The following is a 19,179-nucleotide window of genomic DNA, read 5'->3' on the forward strand; positions in this document are numbered from 1 at the left end:
AAGGGCTGAAACTGAAATGAATTTTTTAATGTGTGTGTGTGTATATATATATATATATACACACACACACACATATATACACATACACACACATATATATAACACATATTGTATATATTTACATATATAAACAGATACATACTTCTAAATAAAAACTCATGTATATTATACAAACAGGTTCTGGAACGTGAGTGGCTTTTTTCTCTTTCTGACAAAGCTGCTAAGTGAGAGCACTGAGAATCAACCTCATTTTTTTCTGGTTCTGAGTTTCATTTTCTGATTGAGGAATTTCCCTTCCACTTTGCCTGCCTACTAGTAGAAGCTGGGATTCCCCCACACCACATCCCTGGTGTGTTTCCTGTGGTCCAAGAAGGAATTTCCAGCAGGCTGGAAAGGAGACTAAGAGTGGGGGCAGACTGGCCAGAGAAGGGCAGCTGTGGGCAGGAAGCAAAACAAGGCCAAGAGGTGGTGGTATACAAGACTAAATATACACCAGGTGATCTCAAGAATCAGGAAATTTTCAAAAGGAAGTTTTAAAACATAGGGGGAAATTCAAAGGTAAAACTTCAGAGGACGCAGTGATAACATACAAAGATCAGAATTTGGGGGAGAGACATGTCATAAATCGCATGAGAATGTAATGGTGGGAGGACGCAGAGCCGTAACTAAGACCTCACCTAAGCCATAGGGGAGGATAGGGAATAATATATCTTTTTTACCCATAAAAAGGTAAGTGAGGCTTAGCATGTGTCATTAAGACTTTATGAAATGGGACTTAGAGGAAACATCAAAAAAAGAAATTAGGGAGAAGCAATTTATGCCAAGGATAATGGGAAACCCATTCTAATAATACAATTACAGATCATCCTCATAGGACAAAGAGAGGCTAATGCAGCTGCACAGGGAACTCTTGGTTTTGCTCATATGTGAAGCAGTCATGAGCAGAATATGGAAACAGGAACATCCGCCACTGTGAATATGGATGAATAATGTCCGTAAGTCTTCAAAAGAATGGAGGCATGAAAAAAAAAAATGAAGACACTGCAAAGGACTTTTAAAGGTATATGTGATGCAGGGAGAAGAACACAGTTATTCTTACTACTAGGGGCAGGTATTATAATATTATACTGCAATATTATTGATTTCTTATACTACAAGTCAGTACAGCTACTGAGCATCATGCACACTGTGTTATTCTATGGGAATGGTACTTCCTGGATTTGGGCAACACAGTGGAGCTCCTAGCTGGACTTCCACTACCTAGTCTGGGAGGACTCCAAAGACCTTCATTTCTTTCACTCTCCTCCCTGGCCTATTCTCCCTGGTGCATTTCAGGTTTTCATGTCCATTTTAATGTTCCTTATCATAGACTCATTGTGTCCAGGTCTGTATTCATTGCAGCTTTCCTGCTCGTAATTGAATTTACTACTACTATGTCATATATGTTGAGCCAGAAAAACACCAAATATGCTACTCATCTATTTTACACACACTCCCAGTCAAAGCTTTTAATCTTTCATTTTATTACATGAAAATATCTCTAGCATCTGCCACCTTCTTTCTGTTTCCACTTCTTTCTATCCTGTCCTGGATCAGGACTCACACTCGTAAAGTTCAAACACCTCAACAAGGTCCCCGTAACCATCATGAGCAACCCACAACCTTTGTTTCCATTCTAGTCCTAATTAAACCACTCAAGAGCTCTCAGCTCCCATCACAGTGAGCCATTCAGTGTGACCATTCACTGAATATACCCTTTGCTTTTCTGTTTCTGTTGTCTATGTTGCTCTTTCCTGTTAAGTGTAGTTGCAGTCTCTTGCCCCAGGTATCAACTAACAACATTCTATTGATAGATTTTTTTTAACTAATATTTATCTTTTAATGGGAATGGAGTATATTATGGAAATTATTGATAATGGGCTAGATGTCAATTTCTAGTGAAAGTCTTGAATTAATTATTTAACAGATGGTTTATGAACCCTTAGAAAAGGAAGTGATGGTTAATATCAGCCAGCTTGCATTTGCTAACAACAATCATATCAAGGTAATCTCATTGTTGCCCACAATTGAATAGACTACAGGTTCACAGGAGTACAGCAGACACAGAGTATCTTCACTATTGTGAGTCACTTGAAAACTATTCTCATGATCTCTCTGTTAAACCAAGGGTACATTGTGAGCTGAATGATCAGATATAGAGCATTCAAGTGCCCTTTTAGTTAATTAAGCAACACCCTTGCGTTGTGGATGAATGGATCATATATAACTAGAAGGATCAAACTGGAGTCAACAGCAGAGCACTCTGTCCCTGGTGCTAGCCTCGTTGGTAGTTTTAGCAGGGGCTTGAGGGAGAACATATCATGCTGATCTCATCTACATGTCTCACAAACCTGCGTGTGATGGCTAATATGTCAGCATTCAAAATCAGAATTCCAACCTCTTGACATGTAGAATGGACTAAAAACAACAAATTAGCATTTAACAGAAATATATATAAAATAATGAACATCAGTTACAAATCCTACTCTACAAACAAAAATAGAGAGAACTGGCTGATTTCAGTTTTTGTGAAAAGACTTGCCTGCCAACTCAGAATAAATCAACCATATAATGGGGCTGTCCCAAAGCTAAAACAATTGTGGGCTGTGGCAATATTCTGTTCTGAACAAGTAAGGAAATGCTTCCTCTGTTACAGTGTTGGTTAGGCGACATATAGATGATTGTTCTGAACAGGTGTTAGAAAGCTGCCCAGATCTTCAGAGTTCTGAAATGTTCATAGTGAGAATAATCAAATGGGCCAATGTTTCAACCCTGGAAACGGTTTTGAGAAATATAATCTAAATTATCTTCTTCCTATTTAGAAACACATTAAATTACCTTCTTCTCTATTTAAAAACACATTAATCTTTGGATCTAGCCAGTCTCACCATGCTCAGCAGTTCTCCACAGCACTAGGCCCACAGGATGCCAACAGGTGCCAGTTACAAGAACTAGGAAATGAGAAGAAGTATCAGGTATAGGTACAAAACTTCTTTGGGGTCGGCATGATGGCTCACAGCTGTAATCCCAGCACTTTGAGAGGCCAAGGCAGGTGGATCACCTGAGGTCAGGAGTTCGAGACCAGCCTGGCCAACATGGTGAAACCCCATCTCTGCTAAAAATACAAAAATTAGCTGGGTGTGGTGGCGCACACCTGTAATCCCAGCTACTCGGGAGGCTGAGGCAAGAGAATAGCTTGAATCTGGGAGGTGGAGGTTGCAATGAGCCACGATTGTGCCAGTGCACTCCAACCTAGGCGATAAAGGGAGAGATTCCATCTCAAAAAACAAACAGACTTCTTTGTGGTTGGCATGATGGCTCACACCTGTAATCCCAGGACTTTGGAAGGTCAAGGCAGGAGGATTGGTTGAAACCATGAATTTGAAACAAGCCTGAGCAACATAGTGAAACCCCTTCTCTACAAAAAAATTTTAAAATTAGCTGGGTGCAGTGGTGTGTGCCTGTGGTCCCAACTACTTGAGATGCTAAGGCTGGAGGATCGCTTGAGCCCAGAAGTTCAAGACTACAGTGAGTTGTGATTACACCACGCACCCCAACCTAGGTGGCAGAATGAGATCCTATCTCTAAAACAAACAAACAAACAAAAACCTTCTATGCAACACAGGGCTTAAAATCAACCCAGCAGCCATGTCAGAAGTGTGGCAAGAGAATGTGGCATGAGTGAGATTGTCTTAAACCACCAATGGAAATGTTATTCAAGGTGAAAGTCCTACTAATGGGAGGTCACAGCAATGTCGTCAAAACTCATATCTCGGTGCCCTAGGCCAGTACAGAAGAGACTTTCCTGCTGCCCTTGATTATAATTTTGACTTGTGTCAAGGATTTGCTTAGCTGAAGATCATAAAATGCTGTTACATTACATGTAACTATTATTTATTTAAGATGAAGTCTGTTTATGCTGAGGCTATTTTTTCATTACATTTTTAGAAATTAGAAAAATACATAGAAAAAGTTAGTAGAATAAATAAAAAATAACTCACTTTAATTCTGACTTTTTCAGTCGTTAAATATTTTAATTAATAATCTCCAAGCATGGTGACCCAGCCAGGCCCCTGCACTTTCCTGCAGCCTTCCCTGGGCCAGGAGGCAAGGGCAGGTCAGCAATTATCTGCAGAGGGAGCAGCTGGCCCCACCCAGGCCCAGAAGGTGCGTGGCAACCCAATCAAGCCTCAATGCTCTGCTTAAGGCTATCCCTGGCCCAGAGGTAAGATCAAGCCCACACACATCTTTGTAGCCTAGTTTCTCCCCCTGCCCATCCCAAATTGCTGAGCAGCAATCCCAGATAACTCACTTTGCCTCAGAGCCTAGCATGTTGCCCTGCCCAACTACACATTCTAACAACGGTATTTCTCGGCCAGATGTAGGGCATTTGGGTGCCCTTTTAGTTAATTAAGCAACTCCTTCATGTTGTGGGTGAATGGAAGACACAAGGGTATTGCTCTGTGACTGCCTCTGATCAGGCAAAGTTGCAGACTATTTGGGAAGACAGTCTGCAACTTTGCCTGATCAGAGGCAATCACAGAGCCCAGCCAGCAACTCAACCTGACCGTAGAGTTCAGAAAGTAGTCTCACTGGAACGCAAAGTACAGCAAGCAATTCCACTTGACCTCAGTGCACAGAAAACAGCCAAGCCTACCTAGAAAACTCAACACCAAAGTCTGCTTATCTGGGGTTGCTACCAACTTGCCCACCTGGAATCCCAAGCTAGACTACATAGTGAAGGTCTGCTACCGCCAAAGATCACCTACAAAGACCAAAAGAGGTGGCTGTTTCCTCAACTGCATAGGCACCAATGCAAGGACCAATGATTATGAAAAATCAAGGAAATATGACACCACCAAAAGAAACTAATAAAGGTATCATAATGAAATTGGAAGAAGTAAAGATCTAAGAAATGACTGACAAAACTTCAGAATAATCTTCTTAAAGTAGTTTAGGAAACTACAAGAAAATATGCACAAAAAATAAAATAAATTTTAAAAACAATTTTCAAACAAAATGAAAAGTTTAATGGAGAAATAAAAAAAAGTTTTAAATAGAAATCCTTCTCCTTGAAGTGTGGGTGTTTGAAGAATAAAGAAATCCTATAGATAAAGAATATAATACCTGAACTATAATTATCAACAGCAGATTTGATTAAGCAGAAGAAAGCATCAGTGATATCAAAGATGATGTTTGAAATTATCTAGTCAGAGGAGCAAAAAGAAAAAAGAATGAAAAGCCTTTTGGAAATTATGGGACACCTTCAAGAGAACTCAGATTCACATAATAGGAATTTTAGAAGATGGAAGAAAAAAGAAGTCAGAAAGCATATTTAAGGGAATACTGGCTGAAAATTTCCCAAATCTAGGGAAAGATGACATTCATGCATAGGAAACTCAGATGTTGCCAATCAAATTCAACCCAAAAGGGGTTTACCAAGATACATCATAATCAAATTATCAAAAATTCAAAGACAAAAAGAGAATATTGAAAGTAGCAAGAGATGAGAAACATATCATGTTCAACAAAGTCCCAGTATTGCTATCAGTGGATTTCTCAGCAGAAACACTATAGGCCAGGAGAGAGTGGGATGATATATTCAGTGTTGAAGGAAAAAAACCCAAACAAACTGCCAACCAAGCAAAGCTGTCCTTCAGAAATGAGAGGGAAATTAAAACTTTCCCAGACAAATGAAAACTAAAGGAGTTCATCACTACTTGGTCTACTTTTAAGAAATGCTAAAGGGAATTATTTAAACTGAAATGAATGCCTGCTAATTAATAACAAAAAATATGGCCAGGCGCGGTGGCTCACGCTTGTAATCCCAGCACTTTGGGAGGCCGAGGCAGGCGGATCATGAGATCAGGAGATCGAGACCACGGTGAAACCCCGTCTCTACTAAAAATACAAAAAAAATTAGCCCGGCGTGGTGGCGGGCACCTGTAGTCCCAGCTACTCGGAGAGGCTGAGGCAGGAGAATGTCGTGAACCCGGGAGGTGGAGCTTGCAGTGAGCCGAGATCGCGCCACTGCACTCCAGCCTGGGCGACAGAGCGAGACTCCGTCTCAAAAAAAAAAAAATAACAAAAAATATGAAAGTAAAAAATTCAATGGTAATAAGTAATACATAGTCATATTCATAATTTTCTAATAATGTAAGCGTGGTATATAAAGCAATGTATCATTACTATGAAGGTCAATAGACAAAACTAATAAAAACAACCCTAGCTGTAATTAATCATCAACAAATAGAAACTACAACAAATGTAAAATTTAACATCAAAACCATAAAAGGTGAGGGGAAGGAAATTAAAGTGTACTTTTTGTATATAAAGTTAAGCTGTTATTGGCTTAAATAGCCTGTTATAAACTGTTCTATGGAAGCCTCATGGTAACCACAACACAAAAATGTGTAGTAGTTGCACAAAATATGAATATAAAAGATTCAAAGCATAGCACCAAAGAAAGCCATCAAAACACAAAGGAAGATACTAACAGAGAAAAAAGTAACAAAAAAACCTACAAAACACACAGAAAATAAGTTACGAAATGGCAACAGCATGTGCATATCTACCAATAATTACCTTGAATGTAAATGGATTAATCAAACCATTTACAGTATGTCTCCAATCAAAAGACATTTAAAGGCTAAACGGGTTTTTAAAAATTCAGCCATATGTTGCCTTCAAGAGATTTACTAATAAGGACACATATAGACTAGAAGGGAAAGGATGAACAAAGATATTCCACACAAATGAAAACCAAGAGAGAGCAGGGATAGCTCTACCTATATCAGACAAAATAGACTTTCAGTAAAAAACTATAAAAAGAGACAAGAAAGATCATTGTATAATGATACAGAGTCCATTCACTAAGAGGATATAACAATTGTAGATACATAGACACCCAACATTAGAGCGCTTAAATACATAAGGCATTTATTAAATGAAGAAAGAGATAGACTACAATACAATAATAGTAAGAAACTCAATACCTTAATTTCAACCATGGACAGCTCATTTAAACAGAAAATAAACTTCAAAAATTGGCCTTGAATTACACTTTTGACCAAATGGACCTAACAGACATATACAGAACATTCTATCCAACAGCAGCAGAATACACATCCTTCTCAAGTACACATAGAACATTTTGCAGGAAGGATATGTTCAGCTACAAGCTAAGTCTTAACTTTAAGAAAATTGAAATCATATCAAGTGTCTTTTGGGCTACAAAGGCATAAAGGTAGAAATCTAAAAACAGAAAATATCTTGGAAGATATGCACATATGCAGAAATGAAACAAAATGCTCCTAAACAACCAATGGGATAAAGAAGAAATAAAAAGGAAGTTAAAAAATAACAAGACAAATAAAAGTCAAAACACAATGTACTAAAACATGTGGGATGCAGGAAAAGCAGTCCTGAGGGAAATTTATAGCAATGAATGTCTGCATTGAAACACAGGAAAGATTTCAAATAAACAATCTAATGATACACAGAAAGATTTAGAAAAAGGGTCATAAATTAAGCCCAAAGTTTGCAGAAGAAAGGAAATAACAAAGATAAAAGCAAAAATAAATGAAACAGAGATTAGAAAAACAGTAGGCAAAAATGAATAAAACTAAGAGTTGGTTTACTGAAAAAACTAAAAACAAAATCAACAAACTCTTAGCTAGACTAAGAAAAAAGAGAACACTCAAATAGATAAAATCAGAAATGAAAGAGGAGACATTACAACCAATATCACAAAAATACAAAGGATTATAAGAAACTACTATGAACAATTATATGCCAATAAAATGAATAATCTAAAAGAAAAAGATACATTCCTAGACACATTCAACCTACCAAGATTGGATCATAAAGAAATAGAAAATCTAAACAGACCAATAATGAATCAAGAGACTGAATCAGTAGTAAAGCTTCCAAGCTAATTTTATGAAGCAAGCATCACTCTGATACCAAAGCCAGAAAAGGCCAGTACAAGAAAATTACAGGCCCATATCCCTGAAAAATACAGATGCAAAAATCCACAGCAAAATGTTAGCAAACCAAATTCAACCATACATTAAAAGAATCACTCACCATGATCAACTGGGATTTATCCCTGGGATGCAAAGATGATTCAATATACATGAATCAATAAATATGATAGACTGCATTAAGAAAATGAAAGATAAAAACTGTATGACTATCTCAATCGATGCAGAAATATCGTTTGACAAAATTTAACACACTTCATGATAAAAACCCTCAACTAATTAAGTATAGAGGGACTGTACCTCAATACAATAAAGGCCATATATGACAAACCCATAGCTATACTCAATTGTGAAAAGTTGAAATCTTTTCCTGTAAGAACAGATTAACAAAACAAGAATGTGCACTCTTACTACCTCTTTTCATCATAGTACTGGAAGTCCTAGCCAGATCAATTAGGCAAGAGAAAGAAATAAAAAGCATTTTAGTAGAAAAACAAGTAAAATTGCCTTTATTTTTTGATGACATGATCTCATCTATAGACAACTCTAAAGACTCCACCAAAAAACTGTTAGAAGTGATAAATGAATTCAGTAAAATTGCAGGATGTAAAATCAACATATAAAAATCATAGTGTTTCCCTGCACTGATAATGAACTGTCTGCAGAAAAGGAAATTAAGTAAACAAGCCCACTTACCATAGGAACCAACATAGTAAAATAGTTGGATATAAATTTAACCAAGAAGGTAAAGGACCTATATACTGAAAATTATTTTAAAAAAACTAACAAAAGGAATGGAAGAAAACACAAATAAATATAAAAGTATCCTGTGTCCATAGACTGGAAGAATTAATATTGAGAAAATGTCCTTACTACTCAAAGTGATCTACATATTCAATGCAACCCTATCAAAATGTTGTTATTTTTACAGAAATACAAAAAACTACGCTTAAATTCATATGGAACCACAAAAGACCCCAAATAACCAAAACAATCTTGAGAAAAAGAACAAAGCTAGATGTTTCACACTCTCTGATTTCAAAATATATTGCAAAGCCATTTAAATCAAAACAGCATGGTACTGGCATAAAAACAGATACATCAACAAATGGAATATGATAGAAAGCCCAGAAGGAAACCCACACATTTATGGTCAATAGATTTAAAAAAAAAAAAGATGCCAAGAATACACAATGGGGAAAGGATTATCTCTCCAATAAATGGTGTTAGGAAAATCGGTTATCTACAGGGAGAAGAATGAAATTGTATCTCATAGCACATAGAATCCATCAATTCAAAATGGGTTAAAGAACGAAATATAAGACCTAAAGTTGTAAAACTTCTAAAGGAAAACAGGGGGAAAGCTCTACAGCACTGTTATGGGCCAATTTTTTTTTGAATATGACCCTGAAAGCACAGGCAACAAAAACAAAAATAGACAAATGATATAGCATAAAACTAAGAAGCTTCTGTGTAGCAAAGGAAACAATCAATGGAGTGAAGAGACTACCCACCAAATGGGGAAAATATTTACAAGCCATATATCTGATAAGGAGTTAATATCAAGAATACATAAGGAACTCAAACACTGCATTAGCAAGAAAACAAATATCCCATTTTAAAAATAGGCAAGACATCTGAAAAGATTTTTCTCAAAAGAAAGGATGCAAATGGCCAACAACTATATGAAAAAATGCTGAGTATCACTAATCATGATAGAAATACAAATTGAAAACACAATGACATATCACCTCACACTTGTTAGAGTGGCTTTTATCAAAAAAATTAATCTGTTGTACATTGTTGGTAGAAATGTAAATTAGTACAGCCATTATGAGAAACTCTATGAAGTCTCATCAGAAAAACTAAAAATAGAACTGCCATATGATTCAGCAATCCCACTTTTGGGTACATATCCAAAGAGATTGAAATCAATATGGCAAAGGGTTAACTACGCTCCTATGCTTACTGCAGCACTATTCACAATAGCCAAGATATGGAATCAACCTCAGTGTCCATCAACAGAGGAATGGACAAAGAAAATGTGATACATGTACACAATGAAATACTATTCAGCCTTTACAAAAGGAAATTCAATCATGTGGGACAACATGAATAAACTTGGAAACTATGCTAAGTGAAATAAGCCAGGCACAGAAAGACAAATGCTGCAAGATCTCACTCATATATAGGACCTTAAAAAGTTGAACTCATAGAAGTAGAGAGTAGAATGATGATTAGTAGAGGCTTGGTTGGTGGGGAGAAGAGGGTGAATGGGGAGATACTGGTCAAAGAGTACAAAGTTTCAGATAGATAGGAGGAATAAGTTTTCAGACATATTTCATAGCAGGATAACTATAGCCAATAATATTGTATTGCACATTTCAAAATAACTAAGAGAATAAGTTTCAAATGTCTGTCCACAAAAAAAAGTAAGCAAGGTGATGGATGTGTTAATTAGCTTGAGTTAATCACTCTACATTGTATACATATATCAAAACATCACGTCAATACTTTTTTTTGTATGTGGTATGAGATACAATTTCATTCTTCTCCCTATAGATAACCAGTTTTTCTAACACCATTTATTGGAGAGGTAATCCTTTCCCCATTGTGTGTTCTTGGCATCTTTTTTTTAAATCTATTGACCATTAAATGTATTGTATACATTTAATCTATTGTAAATGTATACAATTATGATTTGTTAATTAAAAATAACTTTAAAATAAAGAAGTTGAAAAAAAAATTTTTTAACAATCTGCAAGCCTGTTTTTAATTTGCCAATTAAAAATATTGTGGAATGCTCCAGAGACTCCAAGCCCAGGGATTTATTTCAGTTGTATACTCTGTATATCTGGTGGGTGTATCCCTGGTCAGCAGTTTCATCTGAATTCAATAAAGCCACGTTTTCATTCTCTCAGCCAGTGTCAGCTTCATCTATTCAGAGATGGGTCATAGGTATGACCCACCCACCACCTGAGAACCTGGGGGTTAGCATGAAGGAAAAAGGCATTAGGTGTTTTTTCCTGCCTAATGCCGTCACTTTTAGTGATGTACTACTGCCATAAGGTCTGTGATTTCCAGGTTACTATGTGACTGTATATGCATGTGTATGTGTGAGTGCACACACACATATGTGTAATTCACAAAACCAGGACCTGTCCAAATCTGTATCAGAGGTACAATTTTAATGACAGCCATTTTTCACCTATTCTTAGGGTAGCTGCCTGTTCACCATTAAACACATGTTGACGTTTGCAGTCAAAGCCCCAGGGAAGTGAAACAAAGCTTCCTTTTGTGAATGTCATACAGTTAGGGTTTAGTTTATAAAAGCAATATTTGAAGAGAGCTGACAACTATTATGCAACTTGTGCTCACCTGAAAAGTAAAAATTCATAGCTTTCACTTCAGGTGTATGATCATTGAAAAGCCAAACACATTTTCATCTGAAATAATGGGGACAATACTGCGTTACTGGCCTGAGAACAGCCCACCAAGACAACAAGACAGCTGCCATCTTGGATGGCAGATACTTTGAACCAAAGGAAGTTTTGTTCTTGAGAGAGAACTGAAAATAACGAACAAAACTATTGGCTCTTCTTACTAACCTCATTTTAGAGGTTATGAAATGAATGTTTCTGAAATTCGGGTTTTATTGAGACCAGCATTCTTTCGATGTCATATAAAAACACAAATGTGAGACCATACCCCATGCCGTTCGTCCGCCCTGTATATTTATTTCTGTAAAAGATGTGATAACATCTGTCCTCCTATTAGCCTGGAGTCTCAGGAATCAAGTAGGCAAATGTCTCCTCATACCATAGTAACTGTATCCCCAGGAGACTCTCATTCTTAAAATTCGGGATGCATTAAACCATTAGATAAACATAACTCATCTTTCTGACTTTAATCAGTAGCAATTTAGAATGATATTTTTATATTAACAAACACATATATTATGAGGTTGAATATAAAATTATGCATAATTTTGAAGACAAAGTATTGGACTTCAAATAGGTATTGCAATTGTAGGAAGCGATTTAGATTCTATTCCTGGATTCCACCACCCAAGAGTCAACTGACAGGGGGCTCTGTTGGAGGAGATGGTTAGGCAGCATTTCATCATCTGCTAGCACTTGGAAACACTATAAAACACGATGGAAATATGAAATGCTTTTGTTATGGGAATTCACGTACATGTGGTTCATAGCTCAAAGTCATTGTGAAACTTGCTCTTGTTCCCTTTTTCTCTTAGCACTGTACTCCTTTCCACCATCTCACCTGTGCAAGACATCTGTCACTCAGGCCCACCTTGGATTTGTCCTAACTGTCCTCCAAGAGCTGTCTTTTTGGGAATGTATTTCAGGCTCCTTTATCTTTCACAAACCCTTCAAGACTTGTGTATTGAGTGCTCCCTTCCCCTTTGCAATGCCTGTTGCTTTCCGAAGACAGTGAAAATGAGTAAACCTATCTTCCTACATTAGCAGATGTTAGTAGGTTTATGTCTAACCTCATGTGTAATATACTTGAATTTTAGAAGTTTCTCTGGTGTTGATCAAAAGGATGCCTCTAATAATTAGAATATCAAGCTCTGTGGCTTCCCAGGGGACATGATTATTTTAGAAAGTCAAATCTCCTGCAAAGGCACAGGGCCAGTTTTTGAAAAGCTGTATACCTCAGATTCTCAAACACGCTTTTCTGTGAAAAGCCCATGAACATGATACCATAAAAACAATGCTCTTATATTAATTTTAGAGAATTCACTCTTACCTTGTACCAGGTTACCTCCAGACTTTGTGCATCACTTTGGCAGCTGAGACTGGGGCAAGAAATAGAGCCAGTGCTCCCAAGAAGTAGGTCTTGCTTATGTGATGCGGAATTCTCACAGGATGCATTTGTCTGGGGCTTAACTTCTAAAATCATCTTGACACAACAGGCTACATCATAGGGGCTCCTAGGAAATTAACAAGATCCTGTGAACATAGATATTTTGTCTAGATAATAGAGGATTTGGAAATGTTTTCAGATAGAAATGCATTTGGAACATACTTAATCATCTTGGGTCTACAAATATATGACCCAGAATTATTCACCCTTGGGGTCAAAAAGTGAAGGGTACATTTGTCCTGAATGATGTGAGGATAGCTTTTCCTAATGTCCTCTAATGGATCTCCATTCGAAGGTTGTCGGCACCATTGGACATCAGATAGGTCCTTACTACCCGTGAAGGGGAGGGGCTCAGGGACTTGTGTTGGTGAGAGTCGATTTCTGTGGCAGAAATGTGATTTCTGTGGCTCTGGTAAATCACAAAATAAGACAAATTCCTCTTCACTCCTTGTAGAATATGTCCAAAGGAGTTTTTTTGTGGAACAACCTGAAAATCATAATAAACAAAACAACATGGAAACACATTAGAAAATGGAATTCTAGCTTATATTTACATCTAGTACTTGACTTAACAAGAGATTAAGCTTCCTTGTGTGTCTTTCTTCTTCACTGTCCATTTTGTAGGGGAAATGAAGTGCCTGTTCTAATTCCCTCCCAGTGGACTCCAGCATCACCAGCAGCAGCCCTGGTTTCCTGGAAAAGATGGTAGAACCCTGGCTCATCCCTCGTCAGCTGCTCTCACTGAACACTCAACTACAGTAACAGGGTACCTCAACAATGCTTGGTGTCAGCTGAAAGCTCTTCACCCCAATAATTCTCCTCTCAGTCCCTTTTTAACAGTAGGATGGAAAGGTTGTGTATTAATATATCACACTGCTGATATATCAGGTTATCCATCACTTTACGTTTGACCACAGACTCACAGTGCTAACATGAAAAGTGAAAACCCCTACCTGAAATATTAAATCCTTTAATTCTCTCTCCTGCGACAAGCCAAAGAAATATCCAGCCCAAATAGAGCATTGTTCTCCTATGTTCCTGTCATCACTCCAATAACTTCATTCCGTTGCCAGAGTAGAGTATTTTGAGATTCAGAACTCCGCCCTGAGTATCCCCTTCATTTCTGTAAATCAAGAAATGGGAAATGAAGAAATCAGAACCAGTGAACAAAGTGCAACTCACACAGGAAGCTTTGAAAGGGCAGGTCCTACCCAAACCAGCCTTCACTTGCCTATAACTTACGTGAGTATTTCCAATGGTGTGTAGCAACCTTTTCACTTGTGTCATTTCTTACTAATCATCTCAAGCTCCCTATATCCCTAAGCTCTATGCAGTGTGTTCTTGTAATGCGATTCTTCCCCTCATTAATCTTTTTTCTTTGATGTGCTCACCTAGCACATATATTTCCATGAGTAATTTGGAAAGAGTTATGTTTAACTTTTCCTGAAAAAATGACCAAAGTTGAATAAAAATGTCAGATTTTTCATGGTTAGGAAAGCTAGAGATATAGCTCCTATTGATAAAATTTGAGAATGTTTGCACATACTAGTCTGTACTATTAGAGAATAGAGGCCACCTGCCTCTCCCTTCCCCACATGCAAGAGGGAAAGTTGTCACTGGATGGCATCACTATCAACTCTTTCAAATATGAAAGGGGGAGCAGGTCCCCTCCAGAGAATCAGATCTGGGCTGTGTCCAAAGGACTTGTGTCCCCTCTGTTGATAAGGTAGTCACAGGACCTTTCAAACCACTTACTTGAAATATGGGGGGGATCCAGCTGGAGAATTCCAGGGCAGCAGTGTGGGGAGGGGTATGACTCGGAGCGGGGTCTGGGTTTCAGCAGCTGGAGGGAGCCTGGGGCATCTGTAACAAGCCTGGAGTGTTTCTGTTGTCCCACAGGGGAGGGCAGATGAATTTCCCTAAGGAACCTCAGCCTTTAAGAGTAGGCCAGGGCTAATGGAAAATAAAGAATGACAAACCTAAAAGGAATGCAAGGAGCAGAGCAGAGAGACCACCTTGGTAATCCAGACAGAGAAAGCTTGGAGGAGAGACTAGACATCAGTTTCAGAAGCTGCAGAGGAGTTGGGCATCAGAAGGACTAAAAAGCGTCCACCAAAGAGTCTTGGTTTGGTCACCAAAATCTCAGCATGTGCAGCTGGGGTGAGATAACGGAGTGCTTCAGGGTGGAGAGAGAGGAGTAGAGGGAATGTGAGGAAGAACCATGCCTTCTAGAGGCTGCATGATGCAGGAAGACAGGAGGAAGTGTTTGCTCATTTCTGGAGATGAGAGGGCTTTGGGCAGGATTCCACTTGGAGGGGAATGTGTCAGCAGGTCAGTGAGGACAAATACAAGTGAGAGTGAGGAGAGGGTGCATGGACTGCTTTCTCCCAGGAAGCCAGAAGAAGTGGGGTCCCTGATACCATGGAGAGATTAATCTTGGACAGGAGGCAGGTAGAACCATGCAGGTGAGAAGGAAAGTCTGTCCAGACCACTTTGTCCAGGTGGAACCAGAAAGTACAGGAAAGTACAGGATGCTACCACCTGGCTGCTGATGCTGACCTGGCTGTCTGCTGACAGCAAGGAGTGTTCATGGAAGAAAAAAAGGGGGTTCTGTGCAATGCGCCTTACAGAATGCCAGGGATAGGTGTTAAGGTCACTGCATTATCCCCATTGCTGACAACTGACAGTTGCTCTTACAAGGACTGCAATCAAGGAACAAGGCAGGATCAGCAACGGCCTTTAAAGATATGGTCTCCCCACTTGCCTTTCCCTTGTCCACAAAGTCTCCGGAAGAACAGTCTTCCACCTCCACCACCAGACACATCTTCCTAAGAAGCAAGCCTGAGTATTTCATTTCCATGCCCAAAACGTCACCAGCTCCCGCCACCCACGTGATGAAGCACAGATTCCAGAGCACCATGGACAAATGCTGTAGCGTTTAGCTGTCTCATGTCTTATCTGATTTCTTCCTCAGAGAGTCGTTCCCTGACCACCTGGATAAAGAAGCGCCTCTCTCCCTTCTTGCCAACAACCATCTCTCTTGCTACTCATTTTAAATGACTTTTGTCTTAGCACATATTATTGTCTGAAAATATCTTATTCCTAAAACTTCTCCCCAACTAGAATATAAGTTCCATCCTAGCAGGAACTGAGTTTGTCTTTCTGAGTCCTGCAGCCTCTCTGCAGGAATAGAGCCTAGCTAATAACAGGAGCTCAGTAGTGACTTGTTCAGGATTTAACCGTGCTGCAGTAGGTCAGTTGTTCCTTACACCTTGTCCTCCCACTAGATCGGGAGCTCCTGAAGAGCAGAGATCCCATTTCAGAAATCATATATCCTGATCCCAGGAGAGTGCCAAATGAATAATTAGTAATACATTCTGTGTTCTGAAAAAATGATAAACACTTCCAGAGCCATCAGAACAAACACATAGCAATCTATTATGGTGATTCACATACTGTGTGGCTCCAGTTAAGTCACTTAGGCTCTTTCTGGACTTCAGCTTTCTTACCTGCAAAATAAAATGTCCGGACTGTATCAGTAGTTCCTCCACCTTAGAATGAGGGAATCAGAATTTCTGATGTTTAAGCCAGGATATTTGTAATTTTAAAAGAAGCTCCCTGACTTGCAAATCATAAGATCAGATGATTGCTAAGATCATCCCAGCTCTACCATCCCGCAATTTATGTCTAAATGTCCAAGCCTATAGCAAATTAGTTACCATGATGCCCAGAAGTCTCCAGCCCTCAGGAATTTCCGCCAACCTTGAGATGACAGATACTGCCTACTGATGCACCCACCCACCCACTGGCCTCAGACCTCCGGCTACCTGGGGCTGATTGCAGGCTGCAGCTTTCACTCTGGGACAGTGTTTCTCAAATCATCTTGAGTATAAGAATCACCCGAAACACTTATTACAAATGCAGATTTTGGAGCTTCTTGAGGACTTATTAAATCAGATTCTCAAGGAGAAGAACAATGGCACCTACAGTATAAACAAGTGTCAGAGCCGCCATGCTCATCCGGGAGACATCTTTGGGAAGCCCTGCTCAGGGATAAGCATAGAGCTTGGGGAGGCGGGTCAGTTCTGAGTTACAGTAGCTGTTGCCAGCATTGTAGGCAACTGGCCAATGTGAGCCCAAGCCCATTCTGGAAGTCTCATTTATGTGGGACAACACACCCACACTGTGTGGCTTGCTTGTTAATATCTATCTTTTGAAGGCCGTCTAATGTCTAAGTGATGTCTTCCATGCTGCCATCACTAAAATGCTTCACTGAATTGGAAGGAGCCACCCAAATGCAGAGTACATCATTTATTGAGCACTGGGCAACTTAAGCCAAAGCAAGCTTCAGACTCTGCTTGTGGGAATAAAATAATGTGGCACTCATTTACTTTCTGTAAAGTGAAGCAGGGTGCTGTCCTTCTCGTATTACAGATGGACAACTAAGGCTCACATTGCTTGGAATGGCAGTGCCCATTCTCAATGATAATCACATACCTGATAAGTATTAGAAGGAGGATTCATATCCAGGTGTAGAGGGTCTCAAAGCTTCTGATTTCCCCATCACCATACGCTGTCCTTCACAGAAGGAATTGAGAGCCCAAAAGTGCTGGGAGAATCTACAGAATCTCTTCTTCAATTATTTTCCAGATGCATTTTTTGAGAATCACATCTTTTGTTAGAGGATGAAGATTTCTCTTTCAGTTGATCAAGTCTACACCTTCAGCTGTCTCTGGGAGAAATAATGAACCAAACTTTCCCCACAAAACTTTGTGGTGGGAAATGGGGAAGAGAGAAGAAAGCGCTGGAGAAAGCAGTGTCAACAGAGATCTGAGACCCAGGGAGAGAAACGTCACCATCAAAGTCAGACTTAAATCACTTTTCACAGAGAACACCTGCAGACAGAGATTTGGTCTCGTGTAATAGTGACAGTATTTAATTCAACTGATATCATTATGATTCCCAGATGCTCCGTGGTGGCTTTAGACCCCATTGTCTAGGGATAACAGAAAATGAAGCTGTACTGCCTGCCATCAAAGATGTTATAGTTAAGTTTAAATGGGCATTCAAATTTGGCAAACATCTTGAATCTCTCTGCTCTTAGCCCTTCCTGTAAAATGCTCAAAGCACTATAAACAGGTTAATTTTATAACCATCAGTTTTTTTAAGTGAAGACTCCATATATATGGAGATGTAAATTTTGTTATTAAATAACCCATTTGTTATTCTAAAATATTTCTTGAAAAGTAATTGTATTAGCAACTCGTTTTTTAAATTATTTAAGCTATTCTCCCAATTTATGTTTTCTGGTTAGGAAATCTAGTGAAAAAAAAGAAGTATTACTCTCTTACCTTTATTTCCTGCTCTTAAGACATAAAAAAAGAGGAAGGAACTTCAAGTCCTTATTTCAGTGACTGCCGGCTTTTGTATCTGAAGGAAAATATGTGAAAATATCCATTTTCAAAGGGTTCTAGTATATTTCTTCCTATCCAGAGAGATACCTAGAGAAGACACAGTAGCCATGTTACTCACACCAGCGCAAAAATAAAGGGTTATAACTGGAGGAAAAAGGAAAACCTTATTTTGTAAATGACCACTGACATTGTGAAATGGATGGTCATACAGAGGAAAATCAAATAAAGTACCTCTTTCTATAGGAAGTGCTCTGAAGAAGAAGCATCTCAAACTCTGACCAACCTCCTTGACGAGATAAAGTTTGTGGTTGGGTTTAGTTGAAAGAGTGAGTAAGCTGGTTTCCTTTACAGGAATTTCCTGTAAAGAATATTAACTCTCAACTCAATTTCTCAGCAGTGGGTTTTGGTTTTCTTCTTATAAAACTAACCTCCAAAAGTGTGACGTTTGAGATAAACACTAAAGCCTATATTGTGATTAACTTTCTAATTTTGAAAAAGAAAAATTACCTCTCCACCACCAACTTTATAAAGCAATAATTTATTAATACATAAAGGAAAATACATTTAAAGTCTAAAGTTACTTGGGTTTTTTTGTTCCTATTGAGAGACAGTTTCAGAATATAACATATAATTGAAAACTCCATTGTTCCTTTGATAGAGCAACTGAAACCGTTTAATACTTCAGATACTCTGAGACCACAATAGTTGTAACGAGTTTTGTCTAGAAACCATCTTGGTTAAGTCTAGATAACATCCTCCATCAAGAGTCTAGTATTCTAATAAAGGTAAGGCTGGCACAGCTGAGCACATCAAAGCTCCAGGCTGCTTCTACACATATATAGAGAATAACATGA

General features: G+C 38.6%; 1 protein-coding gene across 3 annotated transcripts in view; it reads right to left on the bottom strand.

The window, feature by feature from the left end:
* The window catches only part of IL18RAP (interleukin 18 receptor accessory protein), a 34,346-nt gene extending 15,728 nt beyond the window's left edge, over positions 1 to 18,618 (bottom strand). The window contains exons 1-5 of one of the 3 annotated variants that reach the window (XM_058429056.1): positions 18,557 to 18,618; positions 17,409 to 18,412; positions 13,865 to 14,034; positions 13,074 to 13,398; positions 12,795 to 12,978 (exon numbers count right to left, since the gene is read on the bottom strand). In XM_058429056.1, the coding sequence (XP_058285039.1) occupies positions 12,795 to 12,978; positions 13,074 to 13,398; positions 13,865 to 13,934 (579 nt within the window). In that variant the 5' untranslated portion in view covers positions 13,935 to 14,034; positions 17,409 to 18,412; positions 18,557 to 18,618. Of the gene's footprint in view, positions 1 to 12,794; positions 12,979 to 13,073; positions 13,399 to 13,864; positions 14,035 to 14,666; positions 15,616 to 17,408; positions 18,413 to 18,556 lie in introns of those variants that run through there. The other 2 variants (XM_032177918.2, XM_032177919.2) reach the window with 2 other exon arrangements.
* Positions 18,619 to 19,179: the final 561 nt, after the last annotated feature.

Source organism: Hylobates moloch, unplaced genomic scaffold, assembly GCF_009828535.3.
Source record: "Hylobates moloch isolate HMO894 unplaced genomic scaffold, HMol_V3 SCAFFOLD_15, whole genome shotgun sequence".
NCBI lineage: Eukaryota > Metazoa > Chordata > Mammalia > Primates > Hylobatidae > Hylobates > Hylobates moloch.